We start from the raw sequence: 27003 nt of genomic DNA, 5'->3' as shown, positions 1-27003 counted from the left end.
GGTAGCAGCACCAGTGGGAGGGAGAGAGACGGAGAAGAGACGCTTCCTACGCGGCTTTTCGTCTGCTACTAGCAGAAGGCTTCGCGCTGGTTCCGCCCGATTACATCAGCGCTAAGAGGCTACTTCCGTCGTGTTGACTCAGCTATGCGATAACGATTCATGTCCAAACCGTCCTCTCTCCGCTTTCCTCACACACACTACGTTGATCCCTGTTAAACATGAAGAGCTGTCATATAAGGAGATCGAACCGCAATATGTCCCTTCCGTAGCTTCGGGCTCGACTTCGGCTCGTGTTCGTGTTTCCGAGGAACGCGATTCTAGACCCTCTAGTGGCGGCCGCCGCAAGCTCCAAGTTTAGCAAGCAGACAGAAAAGTTTAGAGAGAGAGGTTGTGGTTGTCGATGTTGATTACATTGGAATATGGCCACCATCATGGAAGGGTCTTTGAGTAAATGGACCAATGTAATGAAGGGCTGGCAGTTTCGATGGTTTGTGTTGGACGACAATGCTGGTTTGCTGTCATACTACACGGTAGGTTTACAATGGTGACTAGACCTCTAGTTGTTTGCGGATGATGATTCGGCGTCCAGGGCCAGCCCAATTGACTTGTCACAACTGTCTTTTGCAAACTGGCTGTCATCTGGTGGCTGGAACGTGGAAGCATTTTCCCGAGTCTCAATTTCATTTTCATTTCTCGACCCTGGTCAAATGCTCTGGATTGCTGGTGAGGTTATGTCACGTTCGTCTTGCCTTGATTTCAAATGATAGGCCGTCTGCCGAAGTTTAGCGAGTGGATGTGTTTTGGAGTCTGTCTCTTCATTTCCACTCACAGTGTGAGGTTCGCATCTGCGGTTTTGGGGGTGAATTACTTTGTTGAGCCTATTGCAGCATTGACATAAATCTACTTTGCGTATTTTAAACACAAATACAACATGAAATTGCGCTTAGTTCTCCTTCAAATTTGGAATTTTTTGCTTCGTGATATCATGAGGAACACACTTCACACACTTCAGCCATTTCTTTATTGAGGTTTCCATTTTAAATCTATGTACATTTTGTTCTATTTTTTGCCGTTTTGCTTTGCTTATGAAGCTTTAGCTACTTTAACCTTTTTGGGAGCCTGAGCATTCTTCTTGAAATTCGTTGTATAAAAGTCGTAAAAGAGATAGAAAATAAGGAACACATTGGGAATGTACACATGGGCCAGGTATGTGGGTACGTCACAGCCGGGAAGATAAACCTGTGCTGCATGAGCAATGATTATGCAGAACTGGACCTGGAAAGTAAATTAATTTATTAGTACACAAATTTTGTCTCAGAATCAGATTTTTTATCAAACAGACTTACCATCTGCATGATGGTAATGTAAGGCTTGATTGTATTAATCACTGCTTGGACGGTGGAGTTTTTGTTAATAGAGAGCAGGTAATAAGTATACATGATAATATGTACTAAACTGTTTGGCATAATGGGGAAGGTTGCCATTCCACCTGAAAAAAATAGTTGAAAACAAAATTAATGTCAATGTCAATGTCAATGTCAATGTACTTACACATGCACCTTCACTAGAACTCATTCTGGGACATGCTCACCTCCAATGAATTTACATCCTACCCAGCATAGGAGGAAGGTGGAAACATGGTGATACACATGCAGGAAAGAGATCTGTCTATCCTTTTTTCTTAAGACAAACACTACCTGTAATTTGATTGTTATTAATTAATACAGTACAATCATTAATAATTACAGCAACTTTACAAAAATTGTGGTTGCTTACAGTTTCAATGAATTCTGATAATTTCAAGAGGGTCGTCCACCAGACTAATTCCAACATCTGTAACAAGGTGTTAATATTTGCTGTTAACCAGAACAATCCCGATGTTATTTTCAAGTGAATTGATTGAAACTTACTTTTACGGCTTCTGGATTATCGGAATAGTCAACTGGTTGACATCCTAATGAGTATGTTGTTGTCCAACCAGTTGTCAGCACCTAAAAGAAATTATTGTTTCTTAGGACTGAAAACAATGGTCACTTAATTACCTCAAGGCTTTATGAATATGAAGATACTTACTTTCCAAAAGAGGATGGTGCATGCTAAAACCTGATATATATTATAGTAGAAAATAAATGTGTCTAGCTTGTATGCTGGTCGGTTTTTCATGTATCTAGGTCCAGCCACAAGTACAATGAACAGATACAGAGCACATAATCCCAATGGCCAATTAAGTGTGTTCATGAATAGCCAGTCTTTGCAGCGAGGGTCTGAAAGTCAAAATATCTGTTATCCCTTGTATCTTTAGTGGAAACTTGATTTCAGATGTTTCCAGAAACACACGCTAAGTAGTTTTACTCTATCATCCAATGTCTTGTATGTACTCACCAGACTTTTCAGCTAACAACCAGTTGACGTCCTCTATGAAACCCATGGTGTTTTCTTGTCTTTCTTGGCTACACAAAAATTAGTCTTCTTTTGTAAGTTTAGGTCTTGGTTCCTAAAGGGTTCCACTTAATGGCTGGTCTAGGTCTGCCTTAGGACTGGTTGAAGCCGCGCTGCCCCGCCTGCGTGGTGCAGGGTCGGTGGCTTGGACACAAATGGAAATTAGAATGCTAATCATGAGTATTTATTGGATTCGGTGGGCCGGGGGGCCTCCGCCAGGGCTGTGCCACGGCGCCAGAGTGTCCTTGGTTGTTCTTTCAGCCAGTTTGCTCTGTCCTTTGCTTCCCTCTTATTTGTTTTGAGTTGGTGCTAATGCTCAATGCAAATAAATACCCCAATCTTTGAATAAATGGCTCTAGAGTACCGAGGCTTTTATGACCTCTTTAGAGGTGGTTTGTTTATTTGCTCAAAAGTCCTCAGAAAATTGTAAATTTTTTATTTTTCTTTTTTGGTGATATTTTGGGGTAAAGGCAAATGAATGTTCTATTTCTGTGCAGTCACGAGAAAAAATGATCCGTGGCGTTCGGAGAGGCTGTGTGCGACTCAAAGGAGCTGTCATTGGAATAGACGATGAGGACGACAGCACTTTCACAATCACGGTGGACAGTAAGACTTTTCATTTTCAAGCAAGAGATGCTGATGAGAGGGAGAAGTGGATTCGAGCACTTGAGGACACAATTTTAAGACATGCTCATAAGGTGAGGCAAAGTGCTTTTCTTCTTGTTCCAAGTTTGGCTCCCTGTTCACTATCTTATCTGGTCACAATTCTGTCTTAGCTGCGTTGGGATCCATCCAAGCCAGCTCCTTCTGTTCAAGATTTTGATAAAAAGTTGGTTGAAGCAGATGCTTACCTGCAGATTTTGATTGATCAAATAGAGGTAAAACTGTCTCTCTTTTTTTCTTTTTTATCTGGTTGCAATTTATGTTGCGTCTTGCCTAAGACTGGCATTCTGTGTTACAGGCTTTGGAAGATCGAATAGATAAAATGCAAGACCCCTCAGACAAATCTCATGGACTTCACATTCGGGACCATGCAAATGTAAGCTATACAGTAATGAATATCAAGAAACCTTTATGAATTAATGCCGTATGTTGCTCCTAATTATTAATTAATGTTTTTCAGTCTCTACTTGAAAATGTGAAACATTCCATTGTGCTTCTCCAAATAGCAAAGGTTTGTCTGTGATTAGAACTGAATTTATATTATGTAGGACTGAATTTTTATTGCTTACACTTATCATTTGTTTTTAATTCTGCAGAATACTGCTCATCCTGTTAATGGCATTTTCCAACCAGCTACATCTAGCTATACATTAAATGATTCTTCTCCTACTTCAAAGCAAGATTCAGGTAATAGCAGTGAGACCAACGTCCCATTCTGTACATCCTCCTTCGCTTAAATAATGATAATAATTGACTTCAAATTTTTAAAAACAACATTTATCTCCCTTGTGATTCTTCGACTCTTAACCAGTTTGCAACAAAGTACCTTGCATGTCTGTGGTCACTAACAAAAAATAATACAAACATGAGTTATTATTCCTATAGCATTGTATTTGAAATAAGCCGCTTGGGTCAGTCTTGCTCTCAAGTTTGTGTGCGGTGTAGAGGTGGGATTGGGGCTGATGTATGTGGTGAGAGTTGCCAGGGAGTGTGTGTGATGTTGTGTGGTGTCGCAGGGCCGGACATGGCGAGTCTTACCTCCACTGTGGTGCACACTGGCATCGAAATGGGAGCCGAATGCGTGGCCAATATTCCACCGTCTTCTCCTTCTGGCGGACCTCCTGTGCCACCTGGCTCCCTCCCTCTCTCTCTGTCTGGTTAGTTGATGCTAGTCGTCTTTCTTGCATGCCATTCCCCATTGACGCGCAGTGGGCCAGAAGACCGGTGGAGGCGGTAAAAATCCCGGACGCGTTTTGAGCTGCAGAGTCGCTAAATGGGACTCGAACCGAACGTGTGACCCCACCAATGGATTGCTCTCCTAACGAGGAATCCATTGGTGGGGTCTGACGCTCGGTTCAAGCCCCGTTTAGCAACTCTGGAGCTCAACACGCGTCTAGAGTTTTGGCCGCCCCGCCGGTCTTCTGGCCCACTGTGTGACGTTTGCCAAACTCCAACTAACTCGGCTTGGGGACTTTTGTGTGTTGAACGTGGCCCAGGGGCGGATCCGGGGCCGGGGTGCTGGGTGGGTGCTGAAGCCTCGGCTGAAGCTGCATGCTGTGCCTGCTCTCCTCCTTCCCCCTTCCCCCTTCCCCTTCCTGACGGCGCTCTTTGGTCAGACCGGGAAAACCCCTGTGGCGCCTTGAAATCGAGACCCCAAACAGTTGCCCCTGACCTAACTCAACTACGAGTTTGCACATGAAGGTGGCTACATTGTTAATCGTGAACGTGAATGAATGTTGCTTGTGGCCATCGCACGGTACCGAGTCGCTACCTGTAGTGACCGTTACAGTGTGTACTGAGTTGAACCGGCGTTGAGAGTCCAAATTCTGGTGTTGCAGCGCTCAGTGTGACCGGCGGGGCGCACCGACCAAGCATGACCCTCCTGGTCCCGGACATCTCCTACTCGAGCTCCGAGGACGAGGACTTCTACGACGCCAATGACTACACGTCGACCCCCAACAGCGTCCAGTAAGTGACCAACATCAGGACTGTTGAACGGCGCGACGCTGTGGTGGCTCCGAGAACGCGCGAAGCCCTGGTGGAGCCCTGGTGAAATCCTGGTGAAACCGTGGTGAAGCCGTGGTGAAGCCGTGGTGAAACCGTGGTGAAGCCGTGGTGAAGCCGTGGTGAAACCGTGGTGAAACCGTGGTGAAGCCCTGGCGAAGCCCTAGTGAACCCGTCGTGAAACACTGGTGAAACCCTGATGAAACCCTGGGCGTGGCCTGGTGAAGCCCTCCGTCATCGCTTTGGCGATGACGGGAAGCCCTGGTGAGGCCCAGGTGTTGCCCTGACGACAGGTGAAGCCCTGGTCCGGAGGGGAGGGTCTCGAGTTTGTCGGAAACGGCGTTCAGTTCCGATACTGCTGAGCCTGCTGAGGGCGGGCTTCTTCGCACATTTGACTCGGCAGAAACATTTTCAAGTGTCGCTCTGCTGGCGCCCATGGCGCGCGGCCGCCACGGCACGGCCGGCGAGTCGCTTTGGAAGGGTAACGAGCTGAACCCTGAAGCCTCGCCACGGCCACGCCACGGCCACGCCACGGCCACGGCAATGCCGGCCGCTAACCTAACCTATTCCAACCTTCCAATTGGAAGCCAGCAAAACGGGGCGGCCAGGTAGTCGGCGCCGTGTCCACCTATGTCCACCGTGTTCGCCGCGGCCGGCTGACGCAGGCCGACGCAGACTGACGCAGGCACAGGTCATGCAGGCCCAGGCCGTGACGTAGCGCCAGCCAACGCGACCAACGGCCACCCGCACAGTGGGCCAGAAGACCGGTGGAGGCGGCCAAAACTCTTGACGCAGTTTGAGCAGCAGAGTCGCTAAACAGGAGTCAAACCGAGCGTGTGACCCCACCAATGGATTGCTCTCCGAACGAGGAATCCATTGGTGGGGTCACACGTTCGGTTCGAGTCCCATTTAGCGACTATGGAGCTCAAAGCGCGTCCAGAGTTTTGGCCGCCTCCACTGGTCTTCTGGCCCACTGTGACTGGCCCGCACGGGTGCGAGAGAGACAGAGCGCCCGTCTGCGGCGAGCTGGCCGGCACGTGTCCCACGTGTTGGTCGCGCGTCGGGAAGAACGGCGGGAAAAGGAAGGGACGGCGGCGCCGGGCCTCGAACCCGCGACCCGCCGGGCGGTCCTGCCGGGCAGCGCGAGCAGTGTGCGCACTTTGTCCTGCAGGACTCAATTGGGAAAGTGGGGCAGTGACGCCAGTGCGCTTGGCAGTGGCGTGGCGGGGCCTGCCGTGGCGATGCGCGTGGGAGGGGCACGCCCCGCCACGCCCCGCCACGCCGACAAGTGCAAGGTGCCTTCGGTCAAAGGCCTCACTGTGGGCGAGACGACCGGTGGAGGCGGCCAAAATCCTAGACGCGTTTTGAGCTCCAGAGTCGCTGAATAGGACTCGAGCCGAACGTGTGACCCCACCAATGGATCGCTCTCCGAACGAGGAATCCATTGGTGGGGTGGTCACACGCTCGATTCAGGTCCCATTCAGCGACTCTGGAGCTCTAAACGCGTCTAGCAAAGCGGTCTTCTGGCGCACTGTGCACTGCACGCGTGAAGTGGCCGAGCCCTCTCCTTTTCCTCGCGAAAATGCATGCAAGCAGGGGAGCGCCCTGCCCCGCAGGGCCTCTGCGCCTCTGGGGCCGCATAAGTGTGATGTGTAGTGGCCTCGCAGTGCTGCAGACCGATTCCGGGAGTCGTTTTCGTCGCCCTGTCTCTCTCGCGCCGACAAGGGATGCGCCGTGAGTGCGAGAGAGACGGCAAAGGCACCGACTCTCGGACCGTCTGCTGCATTGCACGCCGCGCCGTGACATGACGTCCCAGGACGTCGCAGGACGTCCCCGAGGCTCGCCCTGCCTCGCCCTGCTCCCCCTCGAGGCCCCCGCCCGCTCGCCGACCATTCCCACCTCGCCATAATTTATGCAGTTGTAGTCTGCTTCGCCTTTTTTGTTCATTTAGCTGAAGCGGCGCTTCGAAGTCGCCGTGCTCCTGCAGGTTGATTCCGCCCGGCGCTTGCTCGATCTGTCTCTCTCGCACGCACGGGGGACGCCCCGCACCGTGGGCCAGAAGACCGGCGGCCGAAACTCTGGACGCGTTTGAGCTGCAAAGTCGCTAAACAGGCCTCGAACCGAATGGATTGCTCGTTCGGAGGGCAATCCACTGGTGGGGTCATACGTTCGGTTCGAGTCCCACTTAGCGACTCTGGAGCTCAAAACGCGTCTGGAATTTTGGCCGCCTCCACCGGTCTTCAGGACCACTGTGCGACGGATCAGTCTGCTGCCTCGCGTGTAATTTATTCATGACTGGCCATTAGAGAGGCCGACTGGCTGCTCGGCATTTCCCTTGTCGCTTCCACGTGGCACCGCGTGGCACCGCGTGGAAGGAGAGCGCTGTTCGAAAACCGGCTGAAAATGAAAAAGCCTTTCATTTTGAGTGGGTTCTTTTTTTTTTCGCTTTGCGTCAATTTTGACCGTCGTACAGTGGGCCAGAAGACCAAACCTTTAGACGCGCTTTGAGCTCCAGAGTCGCTAAATGGGACTCCGATCCGAACGTGTGACCCCCACCAATGGATTCCTCGTTCGGAGAGCAATCCATTGGTGGGGTCACACGTTCGCTTCGAGTCCCATTTAGCGACTCTGGAGCTCAAAACGCGTCTGGAGTTTTGGCCGCCTCCAGCGGTCTTCTGGCAAGTCCACTGTGGCGGAGGAAGCACGGTGGCCTGCATGGCGCACTGCATGGCCACTGCGGAGCGGTGGGCCGACTGGCGAGGAACCTGTCCCGTCCTGGCACGTTCGACCTAACTGACTGCACGTCCCTCTCTTCATTTCTTGCCATTTTGTCTCCCCTTCCCCCTCCCCCGCCACCGCCAGTGGCGGCAGTGGCGCCCGGAGGGGCGGCGGGGGCGGCCACCCCCACGGGGTACCTCTGCGCTACGCCCCCGGCTGCCCCCGGCCGCCCCCGGCTTGGCGCTGCGAGCGCTGCGCCGCGGAGCGCGGACTGGGACGTGTTCCAGCCCGGCGGCCCCCCACATCCCCACCCACATCCCAGATCAATCCCTCCCCCACCCCACCCCGTCCGGCTGGACGCCCCCCCGGCCCCTCCGGCACCTCCCCACAGTGGGCCAGAAGGCCGGTGGAGGCAGCCAAAACTCTAGACGCGTTTTGAGCTCCAGAGTCGCTAAACAGGCCTCGAAACGAACGTGTGACCCCACCAATGGATTCTTCGTTCGGAGAGCAATCCATTGGTGGGGTCACACGTTCGGTTCGAGTGCCATTTAGCGACTCTGGAGCTCAAAACGCGTGGAGAGTTTTGGCCGCCTCCGCCGGCTTCTGGCCCACTGTGCTCCCCCTCCTCGCGGCTGCTCTGCTCCGCCGCACAGCCAACAGCCAGCCAGCAGCGCCAGCAGGCAGCAGGCAGCCACAGTGCTGAGCAGCCAACCTCGCGGGCCAACAACGCCTCCCGCGCAGCCGGGCCGGGCCGCCTGCCGCGCTAACCAACCGCCCCCAGGAACCGACCGCGTCCTTGCTCTCGGACTGCACCGAGGCGGCGGCGGTGCTGGCGGTGCTGCCGCGCGTCGCCCCGTGCTGCCCGTGCTCGCGGAGGGCCTTGGGGCGGCGGGGTGCGCGCGGTGCGGGCGCCGTGTCGCGTCGTCGCGTCGCGTTGCAGCGCTGCCCCAACGCGCCCCATGTTGCGCCGGTTGTACGACTGCAAGGCGAGGATCAGCGATGCCGTCGCAGGCCGCAGGTGAGCGGTTCGAATCCCGGCGGCGGCGGCGCCTTTTCGTCGCCCGGAAAGCCCGCCGCGTTTCCACTTTCACTGGTGGCGTTGTCGCGGCACCGTGCCCATTGTTATCGCGGTGGTGCGAGTCGGCCGCCGCTCTGTCTCTCTCGCACCGCCACGCGCAGCGACGCGACGCCCCGTGGGTGCGACAGAGACGGCTCGGCCCTTCGGAACACGGCGGGTGGTGACCTTGATGCGGTGCGAAGCAGCGAAGCAGCGACAGTGAAGGAAAGACCCCGCGACACCTGTCCCGGTACTCTGCCGCCGCCCGGAGGCCGTCAAAGGGTCGCCGAGTTTCAGGCCGGGCACAACCGCCCGGTGGGCCAGAAGACCGGTGGAGGCGCGGCAAAAATCCTAGACGCGTTTTGAGCTCCAGAGTCGCTAAATGGGACTCGAACCGAACGTGTGACCCCACCAATGGATTCCTCGTTCGGAGAGCAATCCATTGGTGGGGTCACACGTTCGTTTCGAGTCCCATTTAGTGACTCTGGAGCTCAAAACGCGTCTAGAATTTTGGCCGCCTCCAACGGTCTTGTATGGCCCACTGTGCGCGGGGAACACCTGTTCCGTAGACTGCCGCAACAAGGGGCCGAGCAGGCTGATTTGCCAGCATGTTTTTCCAGTGGCGTGGGAACGGGTCCCACGGCCGCACTTCGGACTGCGGAGGATTCCGAGAATGCCCCCTCCGCGCCCCCTTTGCGCCAAGACGTGCGTGTGGTGCGTTTACTACTGGCTCCAAGCAAACGGTCCGTGGCGCTAGGCTTTGTGTGTGTATAAATAGGCCAATTCTCTTCCCCCTCCCTTTCCAAATCGGCTACGCATCCTGCTTGCCCCCTCCCCCGACTGCCAGGACTGCTACAGTTGCCCCCCGGGGGCCCCCAGGGCCGCTCGGAGCTCAGGCCGTGGCCCAGGCCGTTGTAACGCGCAGTGCACCCCTCGGGGGCTGCAGCTAAATAAACGATGGGCGTGGCGGCCTGCCTAGAGGCCTGCCCGGCCGCACCGCCCAGACACCGCCAAGGCGTCGGAACGCTTCCAACGAGTAGTAGCCAAGTCACAGTGGATTTGCCAGAAGACCGGTGGAGGCGGCCAAAACCCTGGACGCGTTTTGAGCTTCAGTGTCCAGGACTCGAACCGAACGTGTGACCCCACCAATGGATTGCTCTCCGAACGAGGAATCCATTGGTGGGGTCACACGTTCGGTTCGAGTCCCATTTAGCGTCTCTGGAGCTGAAAAGCCGTCTGGCGTTTTGGCCACCTGCGCCGGCCTTCTGGCCCACTGTACGACTCCCACTGCCGAAAACAGCCTGAAAATTAAATAATTTACCAGTGGATCCGCCCCTCCTTTCCCCTTCTCATTATTCCTGCGCCGAGCCTCTGGAGCCTCGGATTGATTTTCTCATCAAGCGGCTGAGCCGCTGAGGCACGCTCACATCGACGTTATGCGAAGACAGCGGCAGGGCTCTAGCCTCGGCTCTAGCCGGGGCGCGATGCCTGCGCACAGTGGGCCAGAAGACCGGTGGAGGCGCCATAAACTCCAGACGCGTTTTGAGCTCCAGAGTCGCTAAACAGGACTCGAACGGAACGCGATGACCCCACCAATGGACTCCTCGTTCGGAGAGCAATCCATTGGTGGGGTCACACGTTCGGTTCGAGTCCCATTTAGCGACTCTAGAACTAGAAACGCGTATAGAATTTTGGCCGCCTCCGCCGGTCTTCTGGCCCACTGTGCTGCGATGGCTTCGACCTCTGGCACGCCAACGGCACCACTTTGTCCGATAATGCCTCTGGCGATTGATTGCATGCCCTCTGTCTCTCTCGCACGGCCGCGAGTGAGACAGGGCGATGAGCACGGCAGGGCGCGCGCCGCCTCTTGAGTCTGGAAAAAGTGCCACAGTCGTCTGATTTGCGCTGATGGCTCGGTCGAGGGTCGGGGCGGGGCAGGGCAGGGCCGATCGAACGGAACGAGCTCGTTCAGATATTACGTAACGCCTCACGTCTCTCTCGCTCTCGCTGGCAGTCCATGAGGAGCAACAAGGACAGAGCTATGGGAAAATGTCACTTAGTAAGAGGACGACCCTTCAGCGACACGGACCTTTGCCCAGCTTTCTCAAAACCGTACCAATTATCTTACCCCTTTCAATGAAACGTGGTACGTTGGAAGAAAGTACTGTTTTTTTTAATGACCTGCGCTTACAAAGAAGATACTTACAAACTTAGTTGCTATCTTACATATACAGGACACGTTACCCTACCTGCCTGACATTCACTGACACCCTCTCACTGACACTAGACATTTGCTCACAGACACTCACTCACTGACACTCTCACTGACACTCTCACTGACAGTCGCTCACTGCCACACTGACATTCTTGCATTGAAAATCTCTCACTGACAATCCCTCTCTGACTCCTTCCTTCCCCCCTCCCTTTTTAGCATAACCTAGCAGTGTGGGCATCGGGCCATCAGTCAGGCCATGGCTTGGGGTTGGCCATCTATTAGTCAGTAACTCCGTGCACGTTGGTCGCATGCCTGCGGAGAACGACCCCCCCCCCCTTTTCCTTTTACACCCCTCCCCTCCCTCTCGTGTCACCGTGCATGAATAAGGGATAGATGGTGGGGGTGTGGAGGGGGAGGGATGGTGGAGCGCGACTCCCCAGTGCGGCGAAGGCTAGTGACTCGTTCCACTCTTCATCCCGCTGTTCATTAACTGCGTTCATTCAATCCAATCGCCGCACAGTGGGCCAGAAGACCGGCGCAGGCGGCCAAACCTCTAGACGCGTTTTGAGCTCCAGAGTCGCTAAGCAGGACTCGAACCGAACGTGTGACCCCACCAATGGATTCCTCATTCGGAGAGCAATCCATTGGTGGGGTCACACGTTCGGTTTGGCCGCCTTCACCGGTCTGCTGGCCCACTGTGTGTGTCGAAGGAGGGAGGGGACGGGTTTTCCTCGACCTTCCCGAACGTCCTTCCCCCTCCACTGCCGAAGCTGCGCGAAGCTGCGCCCAACTTTATCATGGATCGTGGCATCGGAGAGCTGCTTGATCGCCGTGCCACCAACACACACACTGAGGAAAAAGGGGGAAGGGGGAGGGTTTTCCCGTTGCTTTTTATTTTCCGTTTCGTCCGCAAGCTGCTGCCTGCTGCTTGCGCCCCTGTGTCCGCCTGTCTCTCTCGCACCCCTGCGGGACGCACCACGCGTTGGGAGCGAGAGAGAGAGAGAGAGAGAGAGAGAAGAAGGAGAGAGGGCGCAGAGGTTTGTCTCTCCCATTGTTTTGCCTCGCCCTGCCGGCCCTGCCTCGGCGCGTAGATCACTCATTTATCTTTTTGTTTTCCCCCCGACCGCAGCTACACCCGGCAGCAGGCTCATTTCGTCGCTTTGTCTCTCTCGCTCTCGCGTTACGATTTTTCGTCAGAATTCTAAGCAGGTTACGAATAGTCGGAACTTGCAAGTGTAGGTTCGTTCCCTGGTGCGCGCGGGAGTTGAGTGTCGCCGGAGGACCGTTGGCAAGCCCTTGGCAACCCCCGGCGCGCCGCGCACTGCCGCGCACCGCGTACTGGATGAAAGAAATAAGAAATGCACGCTGACGCGGCGAGGTCGAACGAGCCGTGACCCGTTTTCCTCGAGTCTTGGCGACGAACGCTGCGCTTTTGAGCCCCATAGTCGCTAAATGGGACTCGAACCGAACGTGTGACCCCACCAATGGACTGCTCTCCGAACGAGGAATCCATTGGTGGGGTCACACGTTCGGTTCGAGTCCTGTTTAGCGACTCTGGAGCTCAAAACGCGTCCGGGGTTTTGGCCGCCCCCACCGGTCTTCTGGCCCACTGTGCTGCGTACCACGAGGGCCGTAGTGCGCCCCTCGCCATTACCCCCTCCACGGCCTGCACGGAGTCGCGGCCCGCACGCCTGGCGCACGCAGGTGGAGGCAGCCGCACAGTGGGCCAGAAGACCGGTGGAGGCGGCCAAAACTCCAGACGCGTTTTGAGCTCCAGAGTCGCTAAATGGGACTCGAACCGAACGTGTGACCCCACCAATGGACTGCTCTCCGAACGAGCAATCCATTGGTGGGGTCACACGTTCGGTTCGAGTCCTGTTCAGCGACTCTGGAGCTCAAAACGCGTCTAGAGTGTTGTCCGCCTCCACCGTTCTTCTGGCCCACTGTGGAGCGCCCGCCAGGCAGGCAACCACGCCGCACGCATGCACGCGTGTTGGGCGCGCTGCCTACCCCGAGGTTCGCAGGGGCCCGAAGCTCGAGCTGCCGACAAGGCCTGCCGTGCCGACCGTGCTCCGGCGTGGGCTTGGAGTTGCTCCCCTCCCCTCCCCTCCTCCCTTCCCCTCCCCGCCCCCTTCCGGACTGAAATGCCGCCACCAGCGCCCTGCCGTCTAAACGGCGATGCCCGAACGACCGGCGACGTAGCTGCGCTGCGGGCCCGAGCGAGGGCGCACTCTAAATGTTGTACAGTGAAGATTCTCCATATTATGGTGAAAATGTTCTTTATTATGGTGGTGCAGCTGACTTCGTAACATACCATTGAGAATTCACTGTACCTTACAGAGATTTTGACGAATTTCGTTGGTATTATGGAGAAAATCTCCACCATATTATGTTGGTGCAGCCTTTCACCGTAAGACATTTACTGTGCGGGGCTGGTGGTGCGGCAGGGTGACTAGGAAGCCTTTTCGAACCCCGCTGAGACAATCGAAAGACCTAGCTGGTTGTTGATTTCGGGGCAAATGGAGGGGAAGGGATGAAGACTTTACAATTTTGTACGTGCCTGCTTCTAGGCGTTCCAAGCCAAACTCGTAAAGTCGGTTGTTGAATTTCCAAATGGTCGCCCTTTGCAAGGTGCTTAACGCTCACCTCGGGCGTGCCACAGTGGGCCAGAGACCGGTGGAGGCGGCCGAAACTCCAGACGCGCTTTGAGCTCCAGAGTCGCTAAGCAGGACTCGAACCGAACGAGTGACCCCACCAATGGTTTCCTCGTTCGGAGAGCAAGCCATTGGTGGGGTCACAAGTTCGGGTCGAGTCCCATTTAGCGACTCTGAAGCTCAAAACGCGTCTGGAGTTTTGGCCGCCTCCACCGGTCTTCTGGCCCACTGTGCGTGTGCGCGATCGGCCGGCTGGTGCAAGGCTGGCCAGTCCGTGCCGGCGGTGCCAGCCGTGTTGGCAGAGCACACTGCGTTTTCTCCCTTTTTTCTCGGTCGGAAATTGCGGTCAAGTTTGGTAAACAGGAAGGGGGCCGTGGCGGGCCGTGGCACAATGGGCCAGAAGATCGGCGCGAGCGGCCAAAACTCTAGACGCGTTGAGCTCCAGAGTCGCTAAACAGGCCTCGAACCGAACGTGTGACTCCACGAATGGATTCCTTGTTTGGAGAGCAATCCATTGGTGGGGTCACACGTTCGGTTCGAGTCCCATTTAGCGACTCTGCAGCTCTAAACGCGTCTAGAGTTTTGTCCGCCTCCACCGGTCTCTGGCCGACTGTGCGTGGTCGGCGGGTCAACAATGTGCCTCGGTGCTCCGCGCCTCGGCCGGCCTCGCCTCGCGAGCGCCTCGCCCACGGCCTCGTCGGCCGTCCTCGGTAGACCTCGTTTGCTTTCCAGGACTGTCTAGCCGACCGATGCCGAGAGTCGTTTTCGCACCTAAACAGGACTCGAACCGAACGTGTGACCCCACCAATGGATTCCTCGTTCGGAGAGCAATCCATTGGTGGGGTCACACGTTCGGTTCGAGTCCCATTTAGCGACTCTGGACCTCAAAACGCGTCCGGGGTTTTGGCCGCCCCCACCGGTCTTCTGGCCCACTGCGCTCACTGTCCTCTTCCTTGTGTCCTCCAGCAGCGGACTGCCGCTCTTCTCGTCGGCCTCGGAGCTGGACGCGGCCGGCCGCACCTCGGCCTCCCCGCTGGGCCGGCGCGAGTCCGAGGCCTCCTCGGCGTCCCAGGCGCACGGCCTCGGCCACGGCGCGGGGGCGGTCGGCCTCGGCGCCGCGGGTCCCGGACGCGGCAGCATCGCCGGCGAACAGCGGCGGCATGGAGTACCACCCCTCCTGTCGGACGGCTCGCTCGACTACGACGGTGAGTCAGTGGGCGTGCAGCTGGAACGGAACCACCCGGTCATTTTAACTTTAAAAATTGTCAAAAGTTGCCAGCCAAAACTATATATAACAAAAAAAAAACAAAAAAAAATTTTCTTTTCTTAATTTTTCTGCCGTTTTTAAAGTGTTTTTCATTTCTGTTGATAATATTTTTTTTTTATTGAACTTGATTACTATCATTACGTTAAAGCATCCTTTATTTGTTGCAGCGCTCTATGAAGACGAGGATGAAAGCGACTGTGAGTTTTATTTCATGCGAAACTGGACCCGCTCTCTTTCAGTCAGCCTACTACGGTGCTGATGGAAACTTGCTCTTTGTTGCAGTGGGTCCCATGGAAGCTCACGGGTCTGTTGTGACTCACCTGCTGTCACAAGTGAAGATTGGAATGGATTTGACCAGAGTTGTGCTGCCGACGTTTATTCTAGAAAGACGATCCCTTCTTGAGATGTACTCAGATTACTTTGCACATCCAGATTATTTCTTGAAGTATGTATTTGAAACTTTTTGCTGTTATTGTTTATAGTTTGGACCATTTTGTTATCAGTCTAATTTTTGTTTCTTAATAGAATTGCAGATTTTAAAGACCCTCGTGACCGAATGGTTCAAGTTGTCCGGTGGTACATGTCTGCTTACCATGCAGGCAGGAAAAGCTCAGTAGCCAAAAAACCCTACAACCCCATCTTGGGTGAAATATTTTACTGTCACTGGAATGTACCTGATATCTCGACAGGAAATGAGCCCCTTGTAACGGATGGGCCTGTCCCCTGGTGTGATCGGAACCAGCTCACATTCATAGCAGAACAAGTTTCCCACCACCCTCCCAGTAAGGAATCCTCCTTGTTTGTGGTACTAGTATTCCCTGTATCCTCTACTGATTCTGATTCTTACCTCAACAGTTTCTGCCTTTTATGCTGAGCATTATAACAAGAGAATAAGTTTTTGTGCACATGTTTGGACAAAGTCAAAATTCCTTGGTCTCTCTGTTGGTGTGCATAATATTGGTCAAGGCTGTGTGTCTGTTCTTGAATATGATGAAGAATACATTGTTACATTCCCAAATGGTTATGGCAGGTAAGAATTGTCAATTTGTCTACAATAGACATGCTTCCACATGTAAATTGTACCCACTCATGTTTCTAATTTCACTTTTCTTTTTTTTTTGCTCAGGTCTATTCTAACAGTGCCATGGATTGAACTTGGTGGGCCGGTGACAATTGCTTGTGCCAAGACTGGTTTCAATGCTACCATTGAGTTTCACACCAAACCATTTTATGGTGGTAAAAAGCACAGGATATCTGGCGAAGTTTTCCAACCCGGAGAAAAGAAACCATTCCTGAGCATCAGTGGAGAATGGAACGGCAGCATGCATTCAAAGTGGGCGGATGGGGTGTGTATCTTCATTTTTTTGCATAGTTGGATGAGACATTTTTCACTTTCCAGGATAGTACCCTTGATGAATAAGCTTCTAAATAACTTGTTTCCTTCCAGAGAACGGAACTATTTTTGGATGTGAATGAAATTCCCATAATCAAAAAAGAAGTGAGACCTATTTCTGATCAGGACGAAATGGAATCCCGAAGGCTCTGGAAAGAAGTTACCGCTGGGTTGAGGTAGGTCATGTTTTAAATTAAGAGCCAAGCACTTTCTTTTCACACATTCCATATTGACAACCCCTTCTTTTCCTGATGCAGGTTAAATGACATTGACAAGGCCACCAATGCGAAGACAGAGCTGGAACAGCGACAGAGAGAGGAAGCAAAGGATCGGAAAGAAAGGAACTTGCGGTGGGAAACCAAGGTGGGTACTTGAAACCTCAAGCCTTCTTCAGCCGAAAAACAAATTCAGGCATACGGGACTCGAAGCGAACGTGTGACCCCACCAAAGGATTCCTAGTTCGGAGAGCAATCCATCGGTGGGGTCACACGTTAGGTTTGAGTTCCATTTAGCGACTCAGGAGTTGAAAACGCGTCCAGAGTTTTGGCCGCCTGCACCAGTCTTCTGGCAAATGCACTGCGTGACGCCTTGCCTCTTGCTCTGCCCGCAGTGCTTCCGCGAGACGGGGGACAACTGGGTGTACGTGGCTCCGCTCATCGCCCGCCTGTCGCGGAACGGCACCACCGGCACGACGGACCCCCACGCCGCCTCGGAGCAGCGGTAGTGACACGCCCCCCTGCCACCCCAGTGGCGCCCAGGGCCTCCGCCACACCGGTGGCCTCCCCGGCGTTGTCCCGGCGAGCAGCGCGAGCAGCGGCACCCAATCGCCGCCACCCATCACCTTCTCCCTCACCGAGCCCGTCGCCGAGCCGGTCGCCGAGCCGGTCACCGAGGCCGCGGCGTCGCTCGACGACCTCCTCTCGACGGACCGGCCGTGCCGCGTCTCCCCGCGGCCCTCCGTGTCGTCCACCGTGACCAGGAAGGCGTCGTCGTCCTCGGACAGGCCGTGCGTCGTGTCGCTGACCGCCACGCCGGAGCGCCGCGCCGTGCACTCGTCGCTCATCCTGGACCCCACCGCGCTCGCCGACCTGTCCTTCACCTGCTGCAACAACTCGTCCTGCTGCCCCCAGACTGCCCCCAGGCTGTGGATGCGCGGCGACCTGGCGCCGTCGCCGTCGCTGCCGTCGTGCACCGTCCACGGCCTCGGACACCCGGCGCCGCTCTCGCCGTCGCGGTCCTTCCCCTGGGTGCCGTCCGCGCCGTCCTCCACCTGCCCGGACTCGGCCTCGGACATGTGGCGCCGCGGCCTCGGCCGCTGGGGCTTCCTGTCGCGACCCTCGCGCCCCCTCTCCCCCTCGCCGGCCTCGTCCTACGGGCTGCGGCTCAGCGACTCGGCCCTGTCGTCGGCCTCCTCGCCGTCCTCGCCGGCCGCGCGCTGCTGCCACCACACCGTGCACCACGTGCAGCGCCGCGTCAGCCCCTGCTGCCGGTCGTGCCGCCGCACGTGCTGCGTGGTCATGTGATAGATCCCCCTCCCCCTCCCCTCCCCCCTCTTCCCCTCTCAGAATGGAATGCAAGTTGTGCTGTGAACACGGTATTGTCGTAGGACTAGGATCGACTTGATGGACACCCAGCCGTGACCCTGTTCCCTGTTATGTAGAGCGTAGTTTTTTTTTTTTTTTTTTTTTAAGTATAGGCCGGACCCTAGGGTCTGGTGTTGTTAAAGTTGCTTGTGGTGCTACAGGCTGTTGGTGAAAGAACCAAGTAAAGCCATTTAGCTGTCTGTATTGACTGTTGTGTAGTGTTTTCAAGTTTTTAATCTTTTTGCAATCATGTCCACTGCATCATTTTTATCATTTTTCCCTGGTGAGAAATTTCTGATGTAGAGTAGTATTTTTTTTGGCTATTTGAATGATGCAGGACTCTCATTTCTTGAAATCTCTTTTCTAATAATGTGTTCTTTTGATAGGAAAAACATGCTCTTTTCACCATGTAGTATTATGCCAACAGTGGAGAAGCCACAATGCTGATATCTTAGACTGATACCATTGTTTGTGCTCATTCCTATGGCACACAACATTAAAAGAGTGACCGTTTTTCTCTAAAGTTGCTTTTGTGTTTTATTATCCTTGTTTTGAGCTCAATCCAAACTGTTACTGTTTTTTGATCTTCTTTCTTTACAGTAATCATCGGCTTTTCTACTCATTTGGTTCACAGGCAGGTATTCACTCAATTGGTGGCATCTGTAATTTTTATAATATTTTTATCAAGCATTTGTAGCTAGCAGATTATGGCAACTTGCAGGGAATGTATTTCATTTTTAAAATGAATTGCTATAGCTACTCCACACTCAATCCCTATCATGTTCTATTCATTGGCAGAGCTCTCTGCTCATTTTTTTAATTGATGTCTTGTGCCCCTCTTCATCAACTATCTAGACTAAGTTGTCAATGTGTTGAGAAGCACAAAGGAAGTTTGAGAGTAACGCCATATTCTTATGTGTTTGTATTTTTCATCTTTGTTTCCTGCACCTGTTTTTAGAACTGATTTTCAAACTAATTTCCAAGTGCTTCAGTGGAATGTCTTTAAAATAACTCTAGTCTAGCTATTATTTTTGGACCTACCAGAAAATGAAGATGTTTGTCATGTTCCATTGTGGTTGTGGCTGTGTTTGTAATACAATTGATTTTGGGTGGTGTATATTTTGCCACCAAACAGGAATGAATTTGAACATGTAGTGTTAAAGCATGGAAAAAGTTCTGCACCATGCTTCCACAGAACATAATATCATATCTACCAGCAATGTCTTTTTAACTTATTTATTTATTTCTGTAATAAGCTTGGTTCTAGGGATATGTTCAAAGAATCCGTTACTGGTTTGGTTTACCTCTGATGTGATGTGGATTAATGTGACTGAAGTGTGATTTGTTATTATCTTTTACATTTTCTATTTAGGCATACACTATACTGTAAGTAGTCTTTATCTTCTTCCATCTGTCAATGTTTTGACTAGGTTGTGCTCACATTCCCTTTGTAATGCCAGACTTCACTCCTCTCTGTGAAGTATTCGATGCCATTCCCCACAGACCTCTTTTCGTTAAGAGGTTATTAAATTATAAATTGCATTAATATATGGAATCTGATAAGGGTCTTGAAGTTTTGAAACTTATTTACTGTGAAAAAGAAATGCTGTGTTATAAATGCAGAATCACCCATTAGAACTCAAGTGTTTGTAGGTGGTGGTATTGTGTTCAAGTGCAGATATACACTTGGTAGTAACTAAATCTGACTGCAGCCAATGTGCTCTTATAAATGAACTCGATTTCCTTCCTTTATAATATTATCTGTGCCTACCCGAGACGCAATTGCCTTCAAGCTCAAATTACAACACTAGAAACAGCACGTTGATATTGATGAGCACAAATCAGTCAAAATGGCCCTCATTTTCTAATCCTGTACAGCGCTTATTTGTGGCAGTTTATTTTTGTGATTGTTTTGAAACCGTCAATTTCAAAGCAGACAGGCTTTTTGATTTGGTTCAACTGTGTAGACTGTCAGATAATATTAATCTTCCTGGCACCTATCACAGTATGCAAAACATGATTGGAAAAGTTGGTACAAGGAAGAACTATTTTGAAATCTTCCTCCTAAAAATTTAACACTTTGTATTAACTAACTAAAAGTTGTGATACAGCTTTTAAAAATCCACAAAACTATCAACATAAAACATTATATTTCAAATTATGACATTTCCATTTTGGAAATATTGTTGCTAGGTCTTTAACAATACCTGTGCATCTTAAACAAACCTTATTAACTTTCAAAGATTAAAATTGTACATATACCAAAGGAGAGTAGAAAGAACAAGTTGGTGCATCAATTAATGAAAAGGAATTTAAATTGAATGGCAAATATCAAATCAGTATATTTTTAATTTTATCAACTTCTGGAAAGTACAATCCATTTATAGATAACATTGTTGTACAGCAGTTCTGACTGACATGAATGTGCTCCTGTAACTGTATTAAATATTCATTTTAAACTAGAAATAAAGAGTTTGGATTCACAATAAATATTGATTAGATGCACATCCGTCTAATTGTCATTGCCTTGGACAATCTCTCCTTCTCCATCACATATCGATCTCATTGACCAAACTACGTAACAGCCACGCGCCACATTCAATTGCTGCATGAGAAAAACACAGTAGCACGAAGCCATCTCAGCATTGACAAGTGCAGAAATACTTAAGAAAATAAAAACTGTGCAGATCTTAAGCTACAGGGGACATAGAACACAATATGAACTTAAATTTGAGGCAGTCAATCTCCTTCCAAACTAAGACAAAATGCAGAATTAAAAAATAGCCAGCCAAAATGTTTCTCCGTCTAAAAAAAATGTCATCAGACTTTACAACATTCAAGACATTCAAGTTTTAGTCTTGTTTTGTATTGGAAGGAATAATTTGAATTCTGCAGGCAGTTCATCTTCAGAATATAACCTATCAGAAAAGTAAACCCTACGAATTCTGCAATTGGCATGGATCTGCACCCTCAAAGTTTCGGCATAAGTGGTACCATAAGCCCGTCTCGTGAAGTCGCTTAGATTGAATTGGATTTGATTCCAGCCATCATCAAGCCTCATGGGCATGGTACAGATGAATGGCTTCACACGGGTAGTGGATTGGTAATTGCTGGCACGAAACCTTCTTCGGACGTTCTTGTCATCCAACACCTGGAAACAAAAGTTGTGTCAAAACATTTTAATGCGATGACATGACGAAAACAACAAGATGACACTCTACTGTTTTTGTTTAAAGTACCTGAATTTCGAAGGTGAAGTATTTTTTTAGGTTTTTTATTATCATAACAAGGAATGATAATTTGATTCCAAGAGTTTTCTTCGGATCAGCTGGGCATGTAATATAGGTGGTGCTGACATTTGTGCCAACAACTTCCAAAACCAAAGATTGAATGTCGCCATCTGTTATCCTCTTAATGTGACCATTTCGGACTTTCTTGTCCCAAATTTGAAGAGGTTTACTACCAATGCTATAAAGAATGGATAGGAATCCACTCTGGAATGTGTTCTTAAACATTATGAGCACTTAACCTAACAATATCGACTTTGCACTTGAAAACTGCCGTCGATGTCAATCGAAAGCTTAAAATACAAGTCTCTGGGGATGAATGACCAACCCAGAAGACACGTTGTCTAAATTAAGAGGGACATATCTCAATACAATGGCTTAAAAGTAAAATAAGAGGTAATCCCAAACACAAGCGGCAGCCGCTGTACACTATTTTGTTTGGACTTAAGGGGGGAGGTGGGGAAAGGAGAGGGGCAGGGAAGGCAACAATTCGTATTGACTATGAGAGACTAGTCGATCTGAACTGACAGTTCAGGGTACCATCTGTTGAAACATCAGCTGTAAAATAGGACAGGAAGTTTTTCATCTGTGTTCCGAACTTCCCTTTGCCCAATCTCGCATCGCGACTCGGTAACTCGAATGTGTGTCCAAAGTTGCTAGATGCTCATTGAGATTGCACACTGCCCAACTTGAAACTTTTATTCACTTGTAAAGACTTTGTCATTATTTTCGTCCTATTATAATGAGTTCTAGTGATCATCACATAAAAGTGGACGACGATGGAGATATATCCGATGATGAGAAAAAGAAACTGTGAGTATAAATTCATCACAGATTAATTTTGCACTACATTTAGGTTATGTTAACTCTTTAAAGTTTTCTGAGGGAAAAAAGGGTTTTCAATATTTTGGATGACTTAACCCACAAGTTTATTATTTTTATTATGTTGACACAAGTTATATATTAGTCCAGTCTCCAGTAATTGTCAAGCAACATTTTAACTTTCATGATAAATTTAAAGCCTGAGTCTCAATGAGAGATAACACTCCTATTCCTTCATAAGTAATTTTTTTTACAAAGGTATTTAAAGCCTAAGCTGTATTGTGCAAGTAATATTTTATATATAATGTTTCTTGTCTGTTGTCTTCAATGATCTAGTGTATAGTTCATACAAAAATTTTTCTACTCAACTAATTTTTTTCTTGCATTAAATTTTTCAGGCTTGAAGATGGGGTATTTACAACAACTGCTACCCCTAAACTTACCTACAACTGGGTTGATATCACCAAGGAATTTACAACGCTGGCTAAAAGTAAAATATTTTCTTCCACTTAACTCTTTTTGGGTTGGATTCTCTGGGTAGATTGTTGCTTGATCGATGCGGTTTTTGTTTTGTCATTGGCAGCTCTCAACCTTGGAGAGCTTCTCCTTGATGAGCACTTTGGGTTGTATGAAGCCATGTCAGCTGTTGAGATGATGGACCCAAAAATGGATGCAGGCATGATGTGCAACCGTAGTGACAAACCAACTTTAACATTTGCAAGAGCAGTTGAGGTAAGTGTCATATTTTTACATGTAGATAAAAAAAAAAATTCAACTGACTTTTATATCTTTTCTTTGATTTGCAGTCGGGAATTTTGAAATTTGAAGGATTAGATCTCTCCGAACAGATTGGAGTAATCGATCATGTTTTATCCTGCCTAGTTTCATGGATAGAGGGAAACTCTCTAGCTCAAACAGTTTTTGCAAATCTGTACCTTCACAAGCCATTCTACATTGAAGAGCGACCTCTGAAAGCCTTTTGTATTACAGCTTACAAGATGGTGGAAATTGTCAAACACTTCATAGATCAGTATGTTGCTGTGGTGTATCAAAATATTTTATGGGTTTTGTGTTCTTGCCCGCTGTTTCTAAATTACTTTTGGCTATCTTAGGGCAACAGTTTTTGAAGAGGAAGATTATCAGCCCATGCAATATGGTTACCGCCTCATACCAGATGTTTCTGAACAACGTACAATCGGCATGTTGCGTGAAGTTGAAGAAGATTTATCTAGACGACTTAGACAACGTCCAGCGCTCCCCAACGTTAGTATCAATAACGACCCTCATTTTATCAAAGTCTAGCTCTACATCAAAAAAATAGTGTGAGGCTATAATTGTGTTGGTTGTACTTATATTCACCAGGCTGAAAGCATCGGCGCTTTGCTGTCTCGAGTAAAGTTTGTAAGGCTACTGTATTCAGTACTTGGAGTTCTTGGCCGGCAAGATTCTGAACCAGAAGTGAGGAAAGAACTAAGACCTGACAGTGAACTCCACAAAGCCCTGAATAATTGTTCTGAACAGTTAACAATTATGCGTAATACCATATCTCTTGGGATCCCTCCAGGTTTGTATTCATATAAATCATTGTTTAACTTTGTTGAAAACTCAGTGTCTCACATTTCTGTTGTTATTTTATTTTTTCAGATTCCCCTAAACTAGGTTTTGAGCCCTTGGCTAACCAGCGCCTGCTTCCTCCTACATTCCCTCGCTATGCAAAAATCAAATCTCGAGAAGAAGCCTTTGTCTATTATGATGATTTGATTCAACGACTGAAGGTTGTTTGCAAGATTTACAGTCATGCCTCTTTTCATACTGCTCTGGTAAATAAGAGGATGTTTCTTTTCTTCTGTTTTCAGCTTCTCGAAATGTGGTCCATCTAAGTGTGGTGAAATAATTGAGAATGGGTCTCCCTAAATATTTTTGCAATTCATTTTGTTGCAGGACTTCTTCATGGAGTTTAGTCGCCAGAAACCCTGTCTGTTATCTAGATCAATTCTGCAGGTTTTGTATATTCCTCAGCCATCCAGCCTCCTGACTAACACTCGTGTTGTAGAAATATTGAGAGAGGCAGCAAAGTCATTTATTTGCCCACCTGCTCTTTCATCTAAAACTTTGCTTGCATCCAATCCACAGGTAAACTACTTTTTATTTGTGTAGATACCTTTTTATCATCCATTTACCTAATTTTTTAATGTTTTATATGTTTTCTTGCAGGCAAAAGAATTTGTTGACATGTTTCTTCTACACTGCGGCCGTCCTTTTGTTCAATTGATACAACTTTGTGGTCACAATCGTGCCAGGCAGAGAGAACGGCTTGCTCACTTGTTGGAAGATTTCTCTAACCTACAGGATGAGGTAGTCATCACACAGCTCTTCCCGCATCTTTCTTTCATTGGATTTATCCTTTTAATTTGGAGATATTTACTTGTTTCCTTTTGAATTCAAGGCTGAAAAGGTTGATGCTTACCTGCATAATTTAACTTCCAAATCAGAAGGAAAAAGGTCACATCTAGCTTGCTTTGGAACATGGATTCTCTACCACACTCTGAGAATAATGATAATGTACTTATTGTCTGGATTTGAGCTTCAACTGTATTCAATTCATGAATATCATTATATCTACTGGTGAGCCAATTTAAATTTTCCTAAGGTTGTTTCTGTCTCTGCTAACATTTAAGGATTAAAATGTTGACTATGCATTTTCCTTCATTTAGGTACTTGTATGAGTTTCTTTATGGATGGCTTGTATCGTCACTGTCAAGAGCAGATAGCCTGCTTATGGAGCAGGAATCCTACTTGGAAAAAGAAAACTCAAGAGGCAAGGGTAAGAAGAATAAAGTTCGTCGCAAAAAGGGGTGCAGACCATACGCAAAGGACATAACCCTCTCTCAAGTGTACCAAAATCTTTGTGGAGGATACTACAAGGTGGTGTTTTGTTTTGTGAAATTTCAATATTTCACACTGTCTTTATTGCTATTTCGAAAGTAAAATTGTCTTCTATTTCATTTTCCAGGCTACACTTGCTTTCCAGAGAACAGGAAAAATAAGTTTTCCTAAGTCTGAATTTGACTGTGAAAAAGTGCGCTATGAACATAGATTTTTGCCATTTTCTAACCTACATACTCCACCACCAATGCAATATAGTGAATTTTCTGATATGACGAAGTCGATGGAGACTCAGATTTGTGTCGCTGACAGGGAAGCTCCAGATCACTCTAGGTTATTCATGGCTGCTTGTAAGAACTTCCATCAGGCTAGGACTTTGCTGGAAATTATGCCAAGCCCTGACCAGGAGGTAGGTAAAACTTAGCAAATCGGTTGTATGGCATTTACAAAATATAATGTTTTGTTTATTCCAATAAATTTGTTACAGGTCAACACCTTACTTTTAGTGGCCAAAACAAATTTTGTTGTTCTAAAGCTTCTTGCTGGTGGCCATAAACAAGATTCAAACACGCCCCCCATTTTTGATTTTAGTCATCATTGTCATTTCCCTATTATTAAACTTACTTAGTAATACTTCTGTATGAAAAAATGTGTCTGTTGACTTTTATTGCCACCTTTCTGAGATACCAATTAAAATCTCAGTCATTGTAATAGATTATTTAGCTAAGTTTTTTTGTTGTTTCTTTTGTTTCAAAAATTTGTTCACTTGTTCACAATTTATGTGAATGGTTCTTAATGGGTCTGAGTAAATCAGTATATGAATGTTTCTACCATGTTGTCAAAGCGTTAACAACTGCTTCTCTTTTCTGTGATGGTAATGGTACTTTGGGAGTATTTTGGGTACAGCGGTTTTCTACCTGAATGTGACATTGTAGTAACCTTTGAGCATTCGTTTGTGTATTCTACTCATGAACTGAACTAATATTGTGCTAGTCATACCATCTAGTGGCTGTCTTCATTAGACATTGTTGATCTGGTTTCTTTTAAGTGGTAAGAAATCTTTCTTGTGTAATCTCAATGTTAATTTGTTGTGAAGACTCCCAGTCATGACTGATGGAACCGTACAAAGTGACAATCTTTTTTTTGTCTTGTTTTAGGAAGTAGTGTGTATGTGTGTGTGTATGTTGATGTAAGATTGCCACATTAGTGTCTGTGTGTTTTTCATAACTGGGAATTTCAAGCTTGAATTCAAGATTTTTCTTTTGTATAGGATGATGTGACATGCCCACAGTTGATGTAGTTTATCAATTAAGTCAAAATGTTTTTATTTAGGTTTGTCACAATGTGATAGATTAGCAATCAATGTTTGACTAACATGTGCTTTAGGGAAGAAGTTTATGACAAATTATTGTGTTTCTGCATTATACTATAAATGTTTTAACTTGTAATGATCAAATTTGTTTTGCAAGTTGTTTTTTTATACCATCTTATATATCTTATTATTGCTGAGGCTTAGAAGGCTCAAGTAATTCAATGAGGAAAGGTCACTAGTAATTTCTGCAATGTCCGTTTTTGTTGCTTAGTTGTTATTTTGTATCCTGTTCTACTCATTCATTTTGTTTTACCATGACTAATTTTTCAACTGTATCGAATTTATGCCATACCCATTCATCTTCCCATTCAGTGTCATCTCTTTTACTTTCGCTTATGTTAGGTTACAAATTTACAAACCTAGAAAGTGTACCACGACCGCTACTGCTCTCCGTAAAGTCAATAAAACAGTATAAAACTTTTGAAGTAAAATAAATAAAAATCAACATTTTATCAAATATTGGTGTTCATTTCTCTGACATTCCTTTTCTTGCGACAAAAGACGCAGCCTCTGCAGAAAAAAACTTTTTATTTCGCTTTTTTTTTTTTTCAAGCGGTTTTCAGATTAAGTCGCCCTTTGCAAAGCGCTTGGAACGACCTCTGATTTAGAGTTGTTTGCCACCTGAGGTTGGACTTTCGGGTCA

General features: G+C 48.7%; 4 protein-coding genes across 5 annotated transcripts; 2 read left to right on the top strand and 2 right to left on the bottom strand.

Annotated features, from left to right (window-relative positions):
• Positions 1-332: 332 nt before the first annotated feature.
• Positions 333-20489, top strand: LOC117648551 (oxysterol-binding protein-related protein 9). Of its 2 annotated transcripts, XM_034391073.1 has the most exons (17): positions 333-530; positions 2937-3137; positions 3216-3317; positions 3401-3478; positions 3563-3613; positions 3699-3789; positions 4119-4259; positions 4941-5070; positions 14717-14955; positions 15185-15214; positions 15300-15462; positions 15543-15799; positions 15873-16047; positions 16144-16363; positions 16465-16586; positions 16668-16773; positions 17021-20489. In XM_034391073.1, the coding sequence occupies exons 1-17, from the start codon at positions 420-422 to the stop codon at positions 17132-17134; spliced, it is 2331 nt and encodes a 776-aa protein (XP_034246964.1). In that variant the 5' UTR covers positions 333-419; the 3' UTR covers positions 17135-20489. The 2 variants fall into 2 exon arrangements, with proteins under 2 accessions (XP_034246964.1, XP_034246965.1); XM_034391074.1 differs by lacking the exon at positions 4119-4259.
• Positions 1002-2614, bottom strand: LOC117648554 (elongation of very long chain fatty acids protein AAEL008004-like). Its single transcript, XM_034391078.1, has 7 exons — positions 2383-2614; positions 2074-2264; positions 1911-1991; positions 1777-1833; positions 1592-1697; positions 1347-1489; positions 1002-1275 (listed from the first exon to the last, which is right to left on the bottom strand). Exons 1-7 carry the CDS (start codon positions 2426-2428, stop codon positions 1084-1086), a joined length of 816 nt encoding a protein of 271 aa, XP_034246969.1. The 5' UTR covers positions 2429-2614; the 3' UTR covers positions 1002-1083.
• LOC117648555 (cilia- and flagella-associated protein 20) lies at positions 20325-21745 on the bottom strand. Its single transcript, XM_034391079.1, has 2 exons — positions 21233-21745; positions 20325-21144 (listed from the first exon to the last, which is right to left on the bottom strand). Exons 1-2 carry the CDS (start codon positions 21506-21508, stop codon positions 20839-20841), a joined length of 582 nt encoding a protein of 193 aa, XP_034246970.1. The 5' UTR covers positions 21509-21745; the 3' UTR covers positions 20325-20838.
• Positions 21746-21923: 178 nt separating this feature from the next.
• LOC117648552 (N-alpha-acetyltransferase 35, NatC auxiliary subunit) lies at positions 21924-26817 on the top strand. The gene is made up of 13 exons (XM_034391075.1): positions 21924-22093; positions 22501-22592; positions 22686-22834; positions 22909-23132; positions 23215-23365; positions 23465-23666; positions 23747-23922; positions 24044-24235; positions 24317-24457; positions 24549-24727; positions 24817-25027; positions 25116-25397; positions 25476-26817. Exons 1-13 carry the CDS (start codon positions 22023-22025, stop codon positions 25614-25616), a joined length of 2211 nt encoding a protein of 736 aa, XP_034246966.1. The 5' UTR covers positions 21924-22022; the 3' UTR covers positions 25617-26817.
• The last annotated feature ends 186 nt before the right edge of the window (positions 26818-27003 follow it).

The sequence above is a fragment of the Thrips palmi genome, unplaced genomic scaffold, assembly GCF_012932325.1.
Source record: "Thrips palmi isolate BJ-2018 unplaced genomic scaffold, TpBJ-2018v1 HiC_scaffold_3, whole genome shotgun sequence".
Classification (NCBI taxonomy): domain Eukaryota; kingdom Metazoa; phylum Arthropoda; class Insecta; order Thysanoptera; family Thripidae; genus Thrips; species Thrips palmi.
Note: the sequence above shows the minus strand (reverse complement) of the source record. Positions and strands in the feature narration are given on the sequence as shown.